The sequence below is a fragment of the Aspergillus nidulans genome, chromosome VIII (genome assembly GCF_000011425.1).
Source record: "Aspergillus nidulans FGSC A4 chromosome VIII".
In the NCBI taxonomy this organism is placed as follows: domain Eukaryota; kingdom Fungi; phylum Ascomycota; class Eurotiomycetes; order Eurotiales; family Aspergillaceae; genus Aspergillus; species Aspergillus nidulans.
In genome coordinates, this window is record NC_066264.1 from 1,379,411 (window position 1) to 1,394,770 (window position 15,360).

General features: G+C 50.5%; 6 protein-coding genes across 6 annotated transcripts, besides 1 other annotated feature; 2 read left to right on the plus strand and 4 right to left on the minus strand.

Annotated features, from left to right (window-relative positions):
• Positions 1 to 15,360: part of a sequence feature (contig 1.16 792..451587(-1)) that runs on past both edges of the window.
• ANIA_01129 (putative flavin-binding monooxygenase) lies at positions 1,618 to 3,649 on the minus strand (the record flags this gene model as incomplete). Its single annotated transcript, XM_653641.1, has 5 exons — positions 1,618 to 1,740; positions 1,796 to 2,276; positions 2,485 to 2,834; positions 2,881 to 2,987; positions 3,040 to 3,649. The coding sequence occupies 5 exons, from the start codon at positions 3,647 to 3,649 to the stop codon at positions 1,618 to 1,620; spliced, it is 1,671 nt and encodes a 556-aa protein (XP_658733.1).
• Positions 4,627 to 7,376, minus strand: ANIA_01128 (DUF3405 domain-containing protein; the record flags this gene model as incomplete). Its single annotated transcript, XM_653640.2, has 2 exons — positions 7,298 to 7,376; positions 4,627 to 7,236 (listed from the first exon to the last, which is right to left on the minus strand). Exon 2 carries the CDS (start codon positions 7,132 to 7,134, stop codon positions 4,627 to 4,629), a length of 2,508 nt encoding a protein of 835 aa, XP_658732.1. The 5' UTR covers positions 7,135 to 7,236; positions 7,298 to 7,376.
• On the plus strand, positions 8,117 to 9,724 carry ANIA_01127 (uncharacterized protein; the record flags this gene model as incomplete). Its single annotated transcript, XM_653639.2, has 2 exons — positions 8,117 to 8,823; positions 8,891 to 9,724. Exons 1-2 carry the CDS (start codon positions 8,821 to 8,823, stop codon positions 9,722 to 9,724), a joined length of 837 nt encoding a protein of 278 aa, XP_658731.1. The 5' UTR covers positions 8,117 to 8,820.
• On the minus strand, positions 9,908 to 11,495 carry arfA (ADP-ribosylation factor arfA). Its single transcript, XM_653638.2, has 5 exons — positions 11,412 to 11,495; positions 10,963 to 11,141; positions 10,609 to 10,853; positions 10,487 to 10,552; positions 9,908 to 10,434 (listed from the first exon to the last, which is right to left on the minus strand). Exons 2-5 carry the CDS (start codon positions 11,108 to 11,110, stop codon positions 10,342 to 10,344), a joined length of 552 nt encoding a protein of 183 aa, XP_658730.1. The 5' UTR covers positions 11,111 to 11,141; positions 11,412 to 11,495; the 3' UTR covers positions 9,908 to 10,341.
• ANIA_01125 (uncharacterized protein) lies at positions 11,640 to 11,969 on the plus strand (the record flags this gene model as incomplete). The annotated part of the gene is made up of 2 exons (XM_653637.1): positions 11,640 to 11,655; positions 11,857 to 11,969. The coding sequence occupies 2 exons, from the start codon at positions 11,640 to 11,642 to the stop codon at positions 11,967 to 11,969; spliced, it is 129 nt and encodes a 42-aa protein (XP_658729.1).
• Positions 12,323 to 14,363, minus strand: ANIA_01124 (uncharacterized protein; the record flags this gene model as incomplete). Its single annotated transcript, XM_653636.1, has 8 exons — positions 12,323 to 12,390; positions 12,456 to 12,555; positions 12,608 to 12,982; positions 13,033 to 13,358; positions 13,403 to 13,516; positions 13,583 to 13,880; positions 14,032 to 14,098; positions 14,173 to 14,363. 8 exons carry the CDS (start codon positions 14,361 to 14,363, stop codon positions 12,323 to 12,325), a joined length of 1,539 nt encoding a protein of 512 aa, XP_658728.1.

The following is a 15,360-nucleotide window of genomic DNA, read 5'->3' on the forward strand; positions in this document are numbered from 1 at the left end:
AGAAGTCTTCGGCATGGTAAAGAAAGCATCTAATGAAGACTATAGAAGAGCGGCGGCTGAGCATTTGTGAGAAGTAGAGAATTCAAGTTCTTTCAGCTGAGCTATGTCAGGAATCTAGCTTCTCTTTCCAATACCTGTCTGTCTAAAGGATTTGTCATTATCCAGTATTTCCGAGCATGCGTAAATTTAGATGGGTGTATCTGGTTCGTTCGCTGAACGCAGCTGAATAAGCTGTATCAGAAATACCTTGAATTGTAATGATACATCTTGTCATATCACGAATAAGCTCTTTGTCTGCAGGGGTAGGGCGGTAATACTTGTGCGAGTGAAATAGTCGCACCGCTTGGTATTGGGTTAGCCAAGAGAGGAATATTTAGAACGGCGAAACGAAACAGCTCAATAAGCCATGCGTAACCATGGTATTCACGGTACAGATAGTTTACAACCTCAACTGTCTGCGTCCTTTTCAGCCCAGGCGAAATGACTTCAAACAGGATGTCAAGCGGGAATTGACATTGTGCAACCAGCAAGATGGGCGTTTCATTTTTATATTCTAGCAAACTCTCTCAAGGGGATAGGCTTATTTCACCAGTCACTGTACTACTGTGCTGCTTACGTTGTTCCCCAGAGTGCTGCTGGTTACAAAGGTATTATAGGTCCTGTCATGCTACCTGTCCAATCAGTTCCACTTGGCTGGGGAATCGAGCTGTACGGTTAGGCCAGGAGCAGGGAAGTTTGTATGCTAAGGTCCGGTACTTGTATGTTTGACGTCTGTTCCATACAGAGCTGTAAGTAATTGAGTTTTCAGAAATACGATTCTGAGGTCGAGTTCCTGAGGCTCTACTACATTATAGCTACGCTGAATAGGAATGCCTGTGCCTTCTTAGTGGGCACATTCGCTAGCTTGGCTAAACCTCTTGATACCGAGTTCTGAGTCCAACTATTTTAAACCTGCTTTTATCATACCACAACAGGCCTTCCACCTCCAGTGCAACGATGCCATCCCTGTACGGTTATATTGGGAAGACAAAACCCAGGGCATGAGAGTCACGCCCGAGAGAAACTACAAGATACCTGTTGAACGAACCAACTGGAAGCTCTAAAACTCTTGCCTTGACAGCAAATCAGGATAACTCAGGGAATTTCTACCTTGTTTTATGATAGCACGGTTGACGGTGATTGCCAATTTCATGTAGAGTCGCTAACGGGGCTGGGGAGTTGGCTATCAACGCTGAAGGGCAGGCCAAAATTGTAAAAAGCACAGAAGTGGTTCTGGGCTGAAGGCTGTTTTCGGCTCATTCAGCTACTATCCCTTATCTTGGATGCAGGTCCTGAGGGTTGTGAAAGCCTGAGACAAAACTAATTGTTAAGAGGTCAAAAATACCGGGTTGACGTCCTAGTGTACATTGTACGCTTTCTTCAAGGTCCAGCTACTGAGGTCTATAGGAGTGTATCAATTAACTGGGTCTCACTTGACTATTAGAGATAGGCTCAAAGATAAACCATGAGCGACGCCTGTTTGCAACAGTAATATAGTTCCGCTAGCAGAAGCACAGGATCCCTATGGTGTAGTCTTGTATTAACTCTATAGTAATATCACCAATCTAGTCTTGTCTACTAATCCACCAAGCCCGCCTCAACAGCCTTGATCTGTAAGGCCAGAAATTTGGAGTAAATTCGACACAGCGCAAGATTCCCTCCCATGTACCAAAATCCCGGTTGTCCACTTGGCCGCCACATCTAAATCCAGTAAGACTTCAAACCACAAACCCAAGAAGCGTATAATGGGACTTACAGAATTTAACTCCCCTTCCTCATCCAAGTCCCAAACATCCCTCAGCCGATCCGCAATCTTATCGCCCAGCGTCTTCCTCACTGTGGTCCGCATATTGTCATACCCGGTAGCAAGAACAACGATGTCGCTTTCCAGCACTCCACCATCTTTCAGCACAAGGCCCCGCTCCGTGAATCCCGCTATCCCGTCCGGGCTGCGTCGGACTTTGACCTTGCCGTCTGCAATGAGCTGGCTGCAGCCGACATCGATGTAGTACCCGCCGCCGCGGGTCATATATGCGCGCGATATTCCAGCGCCATCGATGCCGTGGTCGAGCTCGAACCCGGCCTTTTGCAGACCCATCATTAAGTCCTTCTCGGCCTCAAAGGCTCGTTTCGTGAAGTGCACGTCAAGCGCGAACCGGACGGGGTAGGGGAGGGACTCGGCAATCAAGTCGCATTCTTCGGTGGGGGGACTTGGGTTGTTAGCTAGGCTTGTAGAGCTGGGTTGAGCAGAAAACATACCCGTTCTCCTCGTGCAGTCCTTCGTGCATCATAAATATGCCTTTATCCTGTGTGATGACATATGTGCCCCTGCGTTGAAGCATGGTGACATCGGCGCCGTTCTCGTAGAAATTCTGCGCGATGTCGTGCCCGCTATTGCCAGTGCCCACGACTGTGACCTTTTTCCCTTTGACATCATGCTGAGACGCATCCTGGTGTTTGGTGGCATGGTATATTGTTCCCTTGAATTTCTCCTGATCCGGGAAAGTAGGGACCAAGGGTTCGCCCGAATGCCCTGTGCACCAGACGAGGTGGCGAGGACGCAGGACTCGTTCTGAGCCATCACCACGAGTTATCGTGACAGCCCATTCCTTCTTTGCTTCGTCATACGTTGCTCCCGTGACACTGGTTTTCGTCCATACGTTTAGCTCCATGATACTCGCATAGGCTTCGAACCAGTCCCCAAGCTTGTCTTTGGGCGTGAATTCTGGCCAGTTCTTCGGAAAGGGGAGGTAAGCCATGTGGGTGAACTCGACCGGGTCGTGGGTTACAAGGGTCTTGTTAGTTAGTAGTATATCCCTGGTGTGGTAATAGATGACATACCCTGTAACGTTTCCTCCAATTGTCGCCAATCCTTTCATGCCGGTCGACAATCAGACAAGACACACCCAAGGATTGGAGTCGAGCGCCTACGTTTAAACCAGCTTGGCCTATACACCAATTAGCCGGGGTGGAATCATTAGCACTAAGTACTCCGCTTACCGGCACCAACAATGAGCGCAGTAGGCTCCTCCTCATCAAAGAGAATCTGCCGCGTCCGCCTCTCAATCCAAGTCCCCCTAGCCAACCCCCCCGGCATCGTCTCAGTAGTCCCATATACCCTTCTGAAGCCAAGAGGCTCCTCCATCCCCTTCAGCTCCTGCAGCGACGTATATATTGCGTATGCCTTCCACACCCCCTCCTTATCCTGTGTAAGACGGAACACACCAGACCCGCGCCCCGTACCTGTTTCAAAGAAGAAGATCGTTGAGATCCACGTGAGGCCCGGTGCCGGGTGTTCCAGTCCCGGCTGAAACTTGCCTTCATGCTGCAGTCGGAACCCAAACAACCGAGCTCGAGGCTGGTTCTCGGTGAGAAAGGCTGTGATGCCACTAAGGTTCTGGATGGTGTGAAAGTCCCAAGTTAGACACAGGAGGTCGCGCCACCATGAGTCCTCGTGAAAGAGCTGGGGGAGCTTAGAGAAGTCGTTAGTCCGTAGCAGCACTTCGAACTCGGTTATCCATTTCTGGGCGATTGACCGGGGTTCTGGGGCGCGGTGGAGGAGGGGGGTTTGAGGGAGCTGGATGATATAGTGGTTTTGAGCTAAGGACATGGTCATTGGCTCTGCTGTTGATGCCAAACAGAATACTTCAGTCTTGAAGCTGTAATGTAAGTCGACTCAACGTAAGGCAGGATTCTACTCGCAGAATTGCTCAGACATTGGTATAAATATTTCAGGGTAGGCTTCGGAAGTCCCCCGGGGGGACAGTCCCCATGACCAGAGGCTGGGTCTGGACTGAATAATGTTGCCATTTTCTGTCATTATAAACGCAAACGCGGTCGCGACAACGTGTAACCTGGAGTCAGTCACAGGAAAGAGGCGTCAACAGGTGGATTGGGCGGGGGTTGGTAGAGGTGCGGGGAAACCGTGGGACTCGTATCGAGGGTAGGAGAGTGTTCCATTTTGGTAATTCTCGCGCACAACGCATGAATTTCCATATCGAGCAGCAGTGGCTCAGGCTTCCCCTTGCAGCACCCTTAGTCAGGTCCTCTTTCGCTGAGAGTTTTGGGGCCGATGGGACACAATGCAGTTCCTGTCCAGAACTCTGTTTCTACGCCTAAAGGAGGCCATAGAGTCTGGACTCTTTGGGATGTATAGTGGTAGGGTGTCGGAGTAAATCCGAGTCCCATGACTTTGCTCAGGCTGATTACTGCTACGCTTGATAAGCGTGGGTCACACTATGTGTAATAGAGCTCCTTAATAGCATCATGGTACAGGTGGTAGATGAATGGACGGATATGCATGGCTTATCATTCTCGCGAGACTTTGCAATTGCAAGCCCCATCCCTGATACAGGTTTAATAGCGTGCATGGATCATCGGATACGTCACACTAAAGTATTGATTGTTGGTTGGTATTCCCTAATCTATACTATGAGGTCTGTATTGGGAAAAGGACTCCAACGCCGTTTGCCATCATAAGAGCACAATATACAAAAAATAGTCCCATCATATCCAGAAAGAGGTAATTATGTCCGTCGTCAATACCATCAAGGTCTCCCATCGCATAAAAAGGCATAAAACTCATGTCTATATCCATTCCTCTGGTTCCATTTCATCGGTTTCTGCGACATCAGCTTCCACCCCATCATCAATGATCATCTCCACCTCTTTAACAGGGTGGAGCAGCATCGGGGGAAGGCACATTCGTCCTTCGCCTGCAAGCTCCTCCTGCTCACCGCCGTCGTTGTCGACCTTGTAGCCCAGCCAGCGTCTCCAGAGGTTGGGCGAGAAGCCAGCGGAATAGAACCAGGTGGTACCGCGGAAGTTATGCTCACGATCACCAAAGACGGACGGCCGCGCGCCTCCCGAGGCTCCGTTACGTCCCGCGTTGAAGACGGACTCGAGATACTCGGTTGGCCAGTTGCGGTCAATGTAAACAGAATGGGGCACATAAACTGCTTTAAACCCATGTTGCAGCGCCGTAGTAGCAGGCCACATTTCCGAGAACATGGTGTGCCGCTTGAAGGTTGTTTCCTTGTGCATGGTGAGTAGCAACTTACGTGAAAGTCTGGAGGTGGTAATGATTGCGGCTCGTCGTGGTGGCAGGCCATTCTCGCGGTTGTACCCGGTAACATCATCCTTGAGAGGCCAGGTTGTTCCATCAGGATCGAAGATGGGATTGAAGACAATGAGATCAGCCTCCTCGTTGACTCCCCATTCATATTTGTCCTTCTCCATAGTCGTTGGGGGAATACCCTCGCCATCGACTTCGAAGATATCCTGTTCGTCCGGCCGCACAGGTCCCCAGATGAATTTGTCGCCCTGGCGTCGACCAGGTTTCTCGCCATGAGCGAAGTCGTGAGTAGCACCTGCGCTCCACATGTTGCTTGGGCTGTTCGTGCCGAGCTCCGTCTGCACGCGAACCATTTGTCTAAAGTCATCCCAAGAGCCGTGTACGGATGGCACATAGAATCTGGAGTTTCGCTCCCATAATCCCCTGCGAGGCTGCTGGCGTGCCCAGTTGACAACCTTGTCGAAGAGGTGGTACCAATGGCCAGTGTAGCGCGCGTCCATCTCCCAGTTCCAGTAGTAGTCGTACTCAGGGTGCCTGGATGCGAAATATTGCATGGGCATAAAAGTACTACGGTATACTCCATGTACGGACAAACCCCGAGCCCATGTCTCTTCCATACCCGCGTACACAACTGACATTTGCTGTTCCGACCACAGTGTACCCATTCCGTGGAACTCCTCCGGGAGGGCACCCCTAAGCACGCGGTCGTACGTCTCGTCGTCAGCCCAGATCTGCAGATTCGTATCTCTGACATGTATCAAAAAGTGAACTGTGTACTCGCCACCAGATAGCAGGGACAGTTCGGCGATTATGGACCGCAGGTACAAGATGTCATCAGGTGTATAACTGAAATCATGCCATGTCCTGATCACGAACGCGGTTCGAGGAAGACGGTGCCGGTTGTCTTCTGTGGCATTTTTCGAATCCGTCTCCTGTAATTCTGGGGTTCCATCCACCCCATCCTTTTCTTTGGGACTATCCAATGCCATGGAGAAAACACGCTCGGGCTGAGCCTTAGGCAGATCCCCAAAACGATGAATGTTTTTGTGCAGACAACGTTTTTGTGCAGCCGCCCAACTCACCCGTCGGAAGTCCACTGGAGGGAATTCCTCCCACACACGCTCAAAGCCTTCTCTATGTCCCTCTAGGCCAGCGCCTGTCCCGCCTTTCCGTACACTGTAACCCAGCCCGTATGGCCCAAGTCGCCCGAAGCGATCGAAGCAGATATCGTCTTGTATTCCTAGCATCTCATTGGAGCCCATCACAGCATCCGGAAAGCCGCGCGGCACTCCGGGGTATGAATGAACTAACGGAAGACGAATGGTCTCGTCTTCGTCCAAGAAACATTCTCCCTTGACGCCATGATTCTGGATATATTCCGGAGAGGTGTAGTTCGGGTAAGGGTTGAACGCTGAGCTTAAAAAAGGCAAGCCTTGTTGGGCTTGGTCCGAGGCACCATCACCAGCCTCAATGGTTCTGTTCGCGCTACCGCCTTTGTCTGAAATCATGCCTTCAGGGTCGTCGTTTGGGTACTCCGCGACGTTCTCTCGCCGCGCGACCAGTGTTCGGATACCACCATGATACCTTTTCAGAAAGGGAAAGTTTTCCCAAGTCGGCGGTCTCGACGGGGCTTTGGGGACCTCAAGGCCAACCGGCGTGCTTTGCGATGAGAGGGTGAATCGGAAGAGAGTGAGGACAAAAAGTAAGAGGGCACAGAACAGAGCGAGGCAAAGCCATCTCATGATTCTGTGCGGCACGCGATAAAAGCCAATTGTAGCCCGCGTCCGCCGCCCAGTGGCTGTCGTGTTCAACATCGGATAGTACGAAGCGGCCGATGAAGAAGACGCTATCGAATCGTCGCCGCTATCCGAATCCATTGAACTATGACTCAGGTCCCGATAATGGTATTCTTTGCGGCCGTATTGTTTCTCAATATCTAAGGTGTCATCGCGCGACACGTATCGATCGGACTGCACGTCATGGTTGGGCGAACGGCCCTTTGCTGTGCCAACAAATTTCATCTTGCGACGGCGATGCGCATAAAGGAGAGCCCAGAGGCGTCACTCGTACGGTATGATCAGGCGGATAGCATCAATGTTTGGTGAGTCGACAACAGACTAGAACTAGAGACAAGGCTCGGTATTATTAACCGTCATCCCGACAAATTCTTGTAGCCAGACTCACATCAGAGAAAAGAAAGCGACAGCGGCACAGTTGAAGAGCAATGTCTAAACAAAAGAAAGACACTTCAACTGACTACCGGGGACAGCGTCAATAACTTGAGAAGAATTACCGTGATCGATGAACAACCAGGTTTGTAGTCGACAGAACCAGGCCCCAGTAACGCTATACTGCGGGAGCCACTGTTTGTAGATCCAACGTTGCCTCGGGGATGGCCAGCGTTTGACACTTGTAGTCCAAAGCGGGCCTAGCCGGCTTGGCCAGCCATCTGCCCATTGACGAGACACCGATTGCAACCGCTGCTAGACTGAACATTGTATGGCCGACATGAGGCTTCCATACGAGAATATGATAGATTCTGGTTGATTATGGGCAAAGATGCTGGAAACTTGATAACTAACCATGGACCTTTAACGAGGAAGAAAGCTGGAAGGGGATAGATAGTCCCACCTCCTCGGTCGAGGCCCATAACTACCTAAAGAAGACTAGCTTATTATCTTGAGCTAAACCTATTACGTCTTAGGTCCAGATCGGAAGCCTTAGGCCAGCAAAACCACGATCGGTTCAACAAGCCATATTTTTTTGGGGACAGTTGGAAGTTATCTTTCCTTCCAAGCCCCTATCTGTAGGTGAGCACCTATAGGATTTGGCCACAACTGACTGCGCATTGCTGGCAAATGTTCACGAGATAAATGAAAGAAATGCAGGGGTATCACACACTCAAACTGTTCTGGCCAAGCCTCACATGCTCAGGTGACTACAAAACTTGACATGATTTCCCTAAACATGACTGGACTTAGAGCTCTCTCTAGCTATGCCGGAGCACTGCAAGGACTCGACTAACAGACCTCATTTCGGTAACAATATGCGCGGGCTGCGAATCTCCTGGTTCCTGCAAGCTAAACGCCTCTCTGTGCCAATGAGGTGTTCGCTGGCACCAGGTCCGCCCTTGTCTTGAATCCCGCACATTCCTTCGTCCTTCGTCAGCCCGCCAACCTATCTATACGGAATTTGTTGTCTGTCCACATTGTTTGTGAATGAATCCTCTTGTCCATAATGTTGTTGATGAGGTGGAACCCCTCACGATGGGTGGCCTTGACAATGCGAACAGCATCCACCTACATCATACTGACGCCTATCGGGGCTTATCTCATGACCGAGCGAATTCCAGAGATCCCTATACCCGCGGCCACGTCCTTATCCACTTCAGATGGATAATACCATGCTTTTCACTGGCTTGCCTTGGTGGATTTGCGGTGTGATGTAACGGGCGAGGGCAACTGAAAGGGTAAACCGCCTGATCTTCGGCATCTTGCCGGGGCTGGGGCTGGGGCTTCAGGGCTCTATAAGAGCCTTGAATATCAGGGCTCTATAAGAGCCTTGAATATCAGGGCTCTATAAGAGCCTTGAATATCAGGGCTCTCTTGAACTGGAATGTCAACAACTTCACGGCGATAGCCCCTGGTACACCATTTATCTGTCAGCAAGCTGCAGGACAGCTTAGATACGAGCTCGAGTCCTATCTAATGGTTCGTCAATTCCGCAATCTCTTATGCAAATGACTACCGCAAGCCTTCAAACTAATCGTTGTACCAGGCGACCTCAGACCTCCTCTTCTCTCCTCCAGACCAGCGAGAATTTCCCCTCGCGTACCTTTCCGTATTCCGCGTCCAGTTCCTCCTCATCCTTCTCGCCCCTATAATTTTCTACCTCATCCACAGCATCCGCAAAGACTACCATGCCTTCCTCGCCCTCGGTCCCGGCGGAACCCCATCAACACCAGCAGGCTACCTCCGCATTTGCATCCTTCGTCTTTTCACCCTCCGAGATCCCCTCGACCCGCCTTCCATTCCACAAACCCTCTACCCAAAGACCGGTTTCCTGTCTTCAGCCAAAATCGCAGCCCGTTCAGGGCCCCGCCCAACCGTAGCAGGAATTGCTCCGCAGCGCCAAATAACCCAGAAAGCGGGGCCGGTCATGTACGATGCCCTGGCCTCAGAAATCCACCGCCTCGCACTCGAACACCCAAACACGCTGTACACTGCGACCTCCTGCTTCGAGAAACACAGCACAGGCATCTTCTACCGCTTCCCGACCACCACGACTGCAGCCGCATCCAGCAGTAAATCCCCCAAAACTACATCTAGCACCCACAACCACCGCATCACCTGTAATGGCGAGGTCTGCCACTCGCATCCTAGTGACGGAAGCCTGCACCTTACCCTACATCCCGCAGACGTGAAGCTCGTCCTCGAGCGCGGTTGGGCACAGCGGCACCCACTGGCGAGGGATAGTCTGTGGTGGATGATGAAGCTGGTACCGCCGGGATTCGTGATGATCTATGCGCCGAGAGACGATGAGGAATTAAAGGTTGTTGTGGAGATTATAAAGGCTGCGGCGTGGTGGGTTGGGGAAAAGGAGGTGCAATAGACTGTGGGTAGTTTTTCAGTGGTCTATAAGGTAGGTTTAATTTGGTAAGTCGTCGGTTAAACTTGGGAACTACATAATGCTAGGTATTGCTTAGCGATGATGGGTTATGGAAATAATGGCACGTTGGACTGCACGTTGGACTGCATGTTCAATTTAGCGGTTACTCTTTAAATTGAATGCCGTATCGTAAAAGCAATTTCTATTTAAGACATAACAAGGGCCCTTCATCTCGAGCAAGCGATATACAAGTCCTACTACACATGCCAAAATATACACTCCTCGATCAGTGCTAGCTTTATTTCAACCACGAAGGGAGAAAGGTGGGGATAAGACAATATGAAAAGATGTTTGGCAATAGAAAGAGAAGAGGACGATTTTTCAAGTGCAAAGGATAATCGATCGTTCGGGCCAACGCCGGGATTAGAGGGAAGAGAGAAAAAGGAAAGCTAATAGCATAGAGAAAATAAAGAGCCGTTAGGAAACATACAAGCACCACCGAGTAGCACATCACATCACTTCCCTATACGAGGTGTCCGTCGGCCCCCAGTTCCCCATCCATCATCCCCAACTCCCAGTCAAAAGTTCAGGTATCTATCCATTCATCACAACTACCGCAATTAGTCGCGGCCAGTCTTCCGCAGCGTCTCGGCAAGCCATTCAAGTCCTTCGTACAGACCGTCTCCGGTGGTGGCGCAGGTAGATTGGATGTACTAGAAATGTGTTAGATATCGATGATAAACCAGAATGATCGGGTCAACTTACCCAGGGGCGACGAGTGAGGCTCTGAAGACCGAGCTGCTGGGTGATCTCGGCGGGGCTCATGGCGTTCTAGGAAAATTCGAATCAGCATCTAATGTTTATCGACCAGGTCAAGGTGTGCGTACGGGCAAATCTTGCTTGTTGGCGAAAACAAGCAAAAGGGCATCACGGAGCTCATCCTCGTTCAACATGCGTTGCAGTTCTTCCCGGGCCTCGACAATACGGTCGCGATCGTTGCTGTCGACGACGAAGATGATACCCTGGGTGTTCTGGAAGTAGTGCCTCCAGAGAGGACGGATCTTGTCCTGACCACCGACATCCCAGACGGTGAATTGAATGTTCTTGTATTCGACGGTCTCGACGTTGAAGCCTAGAAACATCCACCATTTGTTAGCGTCATGTGTTGTATGAATACATCGGCGCACAGCACACGAGCAACAGCAAGCCGGGTGACGTGGAAGAAAGAGGGGTGCACTCACCGATTGTGGGGATGGTGGTGACGATTTCACCGAGTTTGAGCTTGTACAGGATGGTGGTCTTTCCGGCAGCGTCAAGACCGACCATCAGAATTCGCATCTCCTTCTTTCCCCATAGTCTGTCGAACAACTTCGAGATGGCGAGACCCATGTTGGCGGTGGCGAAAGCAGGTCCTCAGAGTCTGCAGGAACGCGATGTTAGATTGAGAAACAAGACTAGGGAATCGATGAATTCAGAGTAAATGCGCCTTCGGTAAAGTGTTGGGTGATGAAAGGGATATAATCAAGCCAGGTCGGCGCAGATTGGGAGAATGGGGGATGAAAAGGCGGACGGAGAGGCGTTAGGTGGTCACGACGGGCGAGAGAATCAGGGGTGAACTGACCCTCCCACTCGACAGATGGCGGGGTGCGAGCACAGGCGAACAGATGAAAAGCGACAGAGCAAAACTCACCAACAAGATAGACGCTGAGGGGAGAGAATAAAGGGAGGATGAAGCAGTCGGACAAGTCAAGCACAGGATACTGTTTTGTCGAGGAGTGGAATTTTTGGAAGCGCGAGGATGAATGCCAGGTCGAGAAATTCAGCCGCCGGCGTAGCTTCCGTCACTAGTAATCAGGATAGGCGATGACAGACGACCACCTATCTAGGGCCGATCTAGGAGGGTATCTTTAACAAAAAAATGAGTGTAATTGTTTGTAAGTTTCTATAATTTAGACGTCTACTATAACCCCGTACTCTGGCCTCTTTATCTGCTTCCTCCCAATGTCTCTGCCTATCTGGAAGAGGACACGGTGTTTCCCGCTTTGGGGCGGCCAGTGGTTCCCATCCTGGGTCCTCGAATCTGGGACACATTATTCCATGCTCCAGCAAAGGCCCAGATGCGTCTTTTCTGATAGGTTCCCGTTACATCTCGTTGATTCCCCATCCCAGCGGATCACCTTCAGTGGCTCTCAGTCTCGTGGCTCTCCGAGTCCCTCAAAAAGTCTTCGGCTCGTGGCTTTTCACATAATCAACGCTGATTGCGTCAACGGTCGGACCACCCCTTCATCAAGTAAATCACAACCTCGGGAACAACTAGGACAACATTCAAAACAAATTCCATTCTTTACCCGATATCAGATCCTCCATGAAGATACATCTGATTAGTGATTATACAAGGTCGCAAGTATCGTTGCTTTGAGCCTCATCAAAGTGGACGTATCTGCCTTTTGCCAGCAACCCAAACTACCATGAAAAAGCCATGACAGCGAGAACGGTTCCCGACCTACTCATGTTTTCTCCCTTTCAAGTAGTTTGCTTTTGGACTTTCGAAAGAATGTCCGGAACATTGACCGATATATTGGCTTTCCTTCCACGGTATCGCTAATCCACCCAAACAAAACGAGCAGAATAATTGACAAGACCATGATCACTGCGAAGGCCACCCAGTACTGGACTTGGGTGTACACACCTTTGACCCCGGCGAGCTCTGTCGAGAAGTATCCGGTCATCAGACTGACCGGAAGGAACAAGATGGTGACCTTGGCTAGCAGAATCGTTATCCTCGTCAGTTTTTCGACGGCTTGCGAGTCTTTGAGAGCGATCAAGTTGAAGTTCTATTCTCGGTTATAAGCAGTGCCTCGTCGCCGAGGGACGGTGGTAACGTACGAGGAATGTGAGTGACTCTTTCTCTGTCAGGCAACTCTCAATCTCCGACAGGCAGTACAGCTTGATACGGTCTAGCAATCGCTCAAATCTAGCGACAGCGGGTGGGCTCAAGCGGACACCCACAGATGTTTCTGGAGTCGAGGCACTGAAACTTTCGGTCATCTGTCTATGAATCTCTGGGTCGAAGGTGTGTCCAAACGGCGTCCTTTGGTGGTTTTCGCGTGCTTCGTCCTGGAGCAACCGCTGTCTTTGGAGGAGACGGGTCATGATAAGCTCATAGCTTTGATACAACCGCTTGAGAACTGCGAGCTGCCGTCCCAGCCAGTGCAGTTCGTCTATCAAGTCGACCTCTGGTTTGTTTAGCATGTGGCGCCTCTGTCAATAGGTCAGCATTCATTGATTTTATGTGAAAAGGTTGTCAGTACCAGACGGTCGAGGTCCACACTGTACCCATGCTCACGCTTTGCGACTAGTGAGTAGCTCGAGACCCAATCGTCAAAGATATAGTAAAAGAGGAGACTTGGACCGTCTTCCTGTTTAATGCTGGCAGTGCTCGTGTCGGGATCATGTAAGGGCCGGACTCTGATTGTGACCAAAGAGTCGTTCTCAGAAGTCGCCGAGTGCTGCCTGGATACGCCGCGGAAGATCAGTTGTATATTCCTGCGGCTGGCGGCAGTCAAGGCTTCCAGCTCCCGTTCGGATAGTGCGGTGAGATCAGGATACGGATTCTCTTGGATGGACAGGACAGTACCTGAAAAAGTCAACCTTGACACGTCAGAAATGGGATCGACGTACCATCCTCGAATAATATAAGCCATGACCATAATCTCCTTCCATCTGGCAGCCCCTGTCCGTTTGTCATCCTCAACTTCGGAACAACGTAAAGCGAGTTGTATCCGATGCAGGTATCTGCCGGTCTTTGTCAGTAAACCCCTCAGAAAAGAAAATAGAAAGGAAGGGAGTGGCCTCGCGCACATTTAGGTCCATAGTCCGTAGAGCAAAAGTGCCAAATCTGATCCACTACATGGCCGAACGTCAGTCCTCTAAATGAGGCTGCAGCATGAACCTCTTTCGAGCTCGGCAGATCTTTCAGGGCATGGCCGTCTTCGAGGTCTTCATCCACGTTTACTTGAACTGGCTTAGAACTGTTCTTGGACTGGAAGCTCTTCCTTGGGGGTTGGGGTGGAGCGGCTGGTTTTGATGGTCTGGTTACAGGGTCAGTGCACATAAGACCTTGCAGCCGCTCAGAGACGCCGTAGTGATTCGTGATGGCCTAGTCCGTAGAGGTCAGCTTCGCAGCGAGTAAAGTGCGTGGCGCAGAGCCCTAGTCAGACCTTGATCAGATGTTTTTGTTTCTCAGGCGCCCATATATTTCTAAGTAGCAGGATTAACAAGTTGTTATTGGGATGCCTGTTGCGACTTACATCCATCGTGTCCCAAAACACCGTGGCTTCTATATGATGGTCAGCTCCTGGGCAAGTATAACCTGGGCTTTTTTTTGTGGGCCACAAACATCATAGGTAAGCAGGGCTGTGACGTCCTGCTGCTCCAGGTTCACAGCACACCAAGCATCCTCATTGCCGAAGTCTAGGACAAAGTTCTGAGTCTGAACATCGCGTAACAATGCCAAATGCTCTCGAAAATGAGCTGGGTCATCGATATCGTGAAATCTCTCCTTGATCCTTGGGTGACGTGAAAAGCTGGAATAATATTCCTGCGCTGTCATCAAACTGCGTACTGGCGATGCTTCAGACATGGCGATGCATCGGGGGCCTGTGCCTCCAAAGTGCCGAGGCCTCTGCGGCTGTGGAGTCGACCAGACTTGCTTGTTGATTCAATCCTGGAATCGATGGCTGAAGCAAGCATCTAACATTGACTAACTTCGATAATGGCAGAATAAGTAAGACCCCAGATCGGGGAATTCGTTGAAGAGTCAAACAGAAGATCAGGCGTCGTGAAGAATGACCAGGTCAGTTGAGCGCTTACGCGCTGAGCTGAGGCTAGCTACCATACACTAAATCAGGCATCTTTAGCCGCCAGTCTATGCTTGTTCCTGGTCTTCTCACACGACTCTGCTTTTCTTGCACGGCAGCCACAGTATGGCAAACATACGAGTGGCTGTTGATAATGTACTACTATAAAGGGTTTATGGTTCCGCTGGCTCTTCTTCCACGTCTAAGCGTCGAGAACTATATGTTATCGATACTCTAAGCACAGATCATTGGAGCCACACTTGCACCTCCTGACTCGTTTATAAAGTGAGAGTTCGACATCCAAGGAAATCCTGAGACTGGCTCGAGATCTTTTCTGCCACAAATACGGGATAGAAGGAGGAAGCACCGACCGCAGTGAGTTGTGCGCTTGTCACGTGCTGTAATCGAGGTAACGAAAAGGCGCTATGACGCAGGGACCCCGGACGCATTGGAGAACAACTTCTATGGTCGATCTTCAACTTCTCCCCAAGCATTGTCAATACCTGGAAAGATTTATCTGGAAGATTTGAGAGTAGGCTAAACGATGGCTGCTCCGAGAGGTGTCAGAAAGACTCCTGTTCGCTCGGCTACTGCTTGTACCGAGTGTCAACGGCGAAAGCAGAAGGCAAGCGAGCATTATCAACTAAGTCGGTCGAACTATGGCGGGCTAGCCTGACATCGGACAAACCAGTGCAGTCGAGAATGGCCTTGCAATCATTGTCAAGCAAGAAAGATGGCCCATGTGTGCAGATTCGCCCATAAGAAGACCGTAAGGGCAGC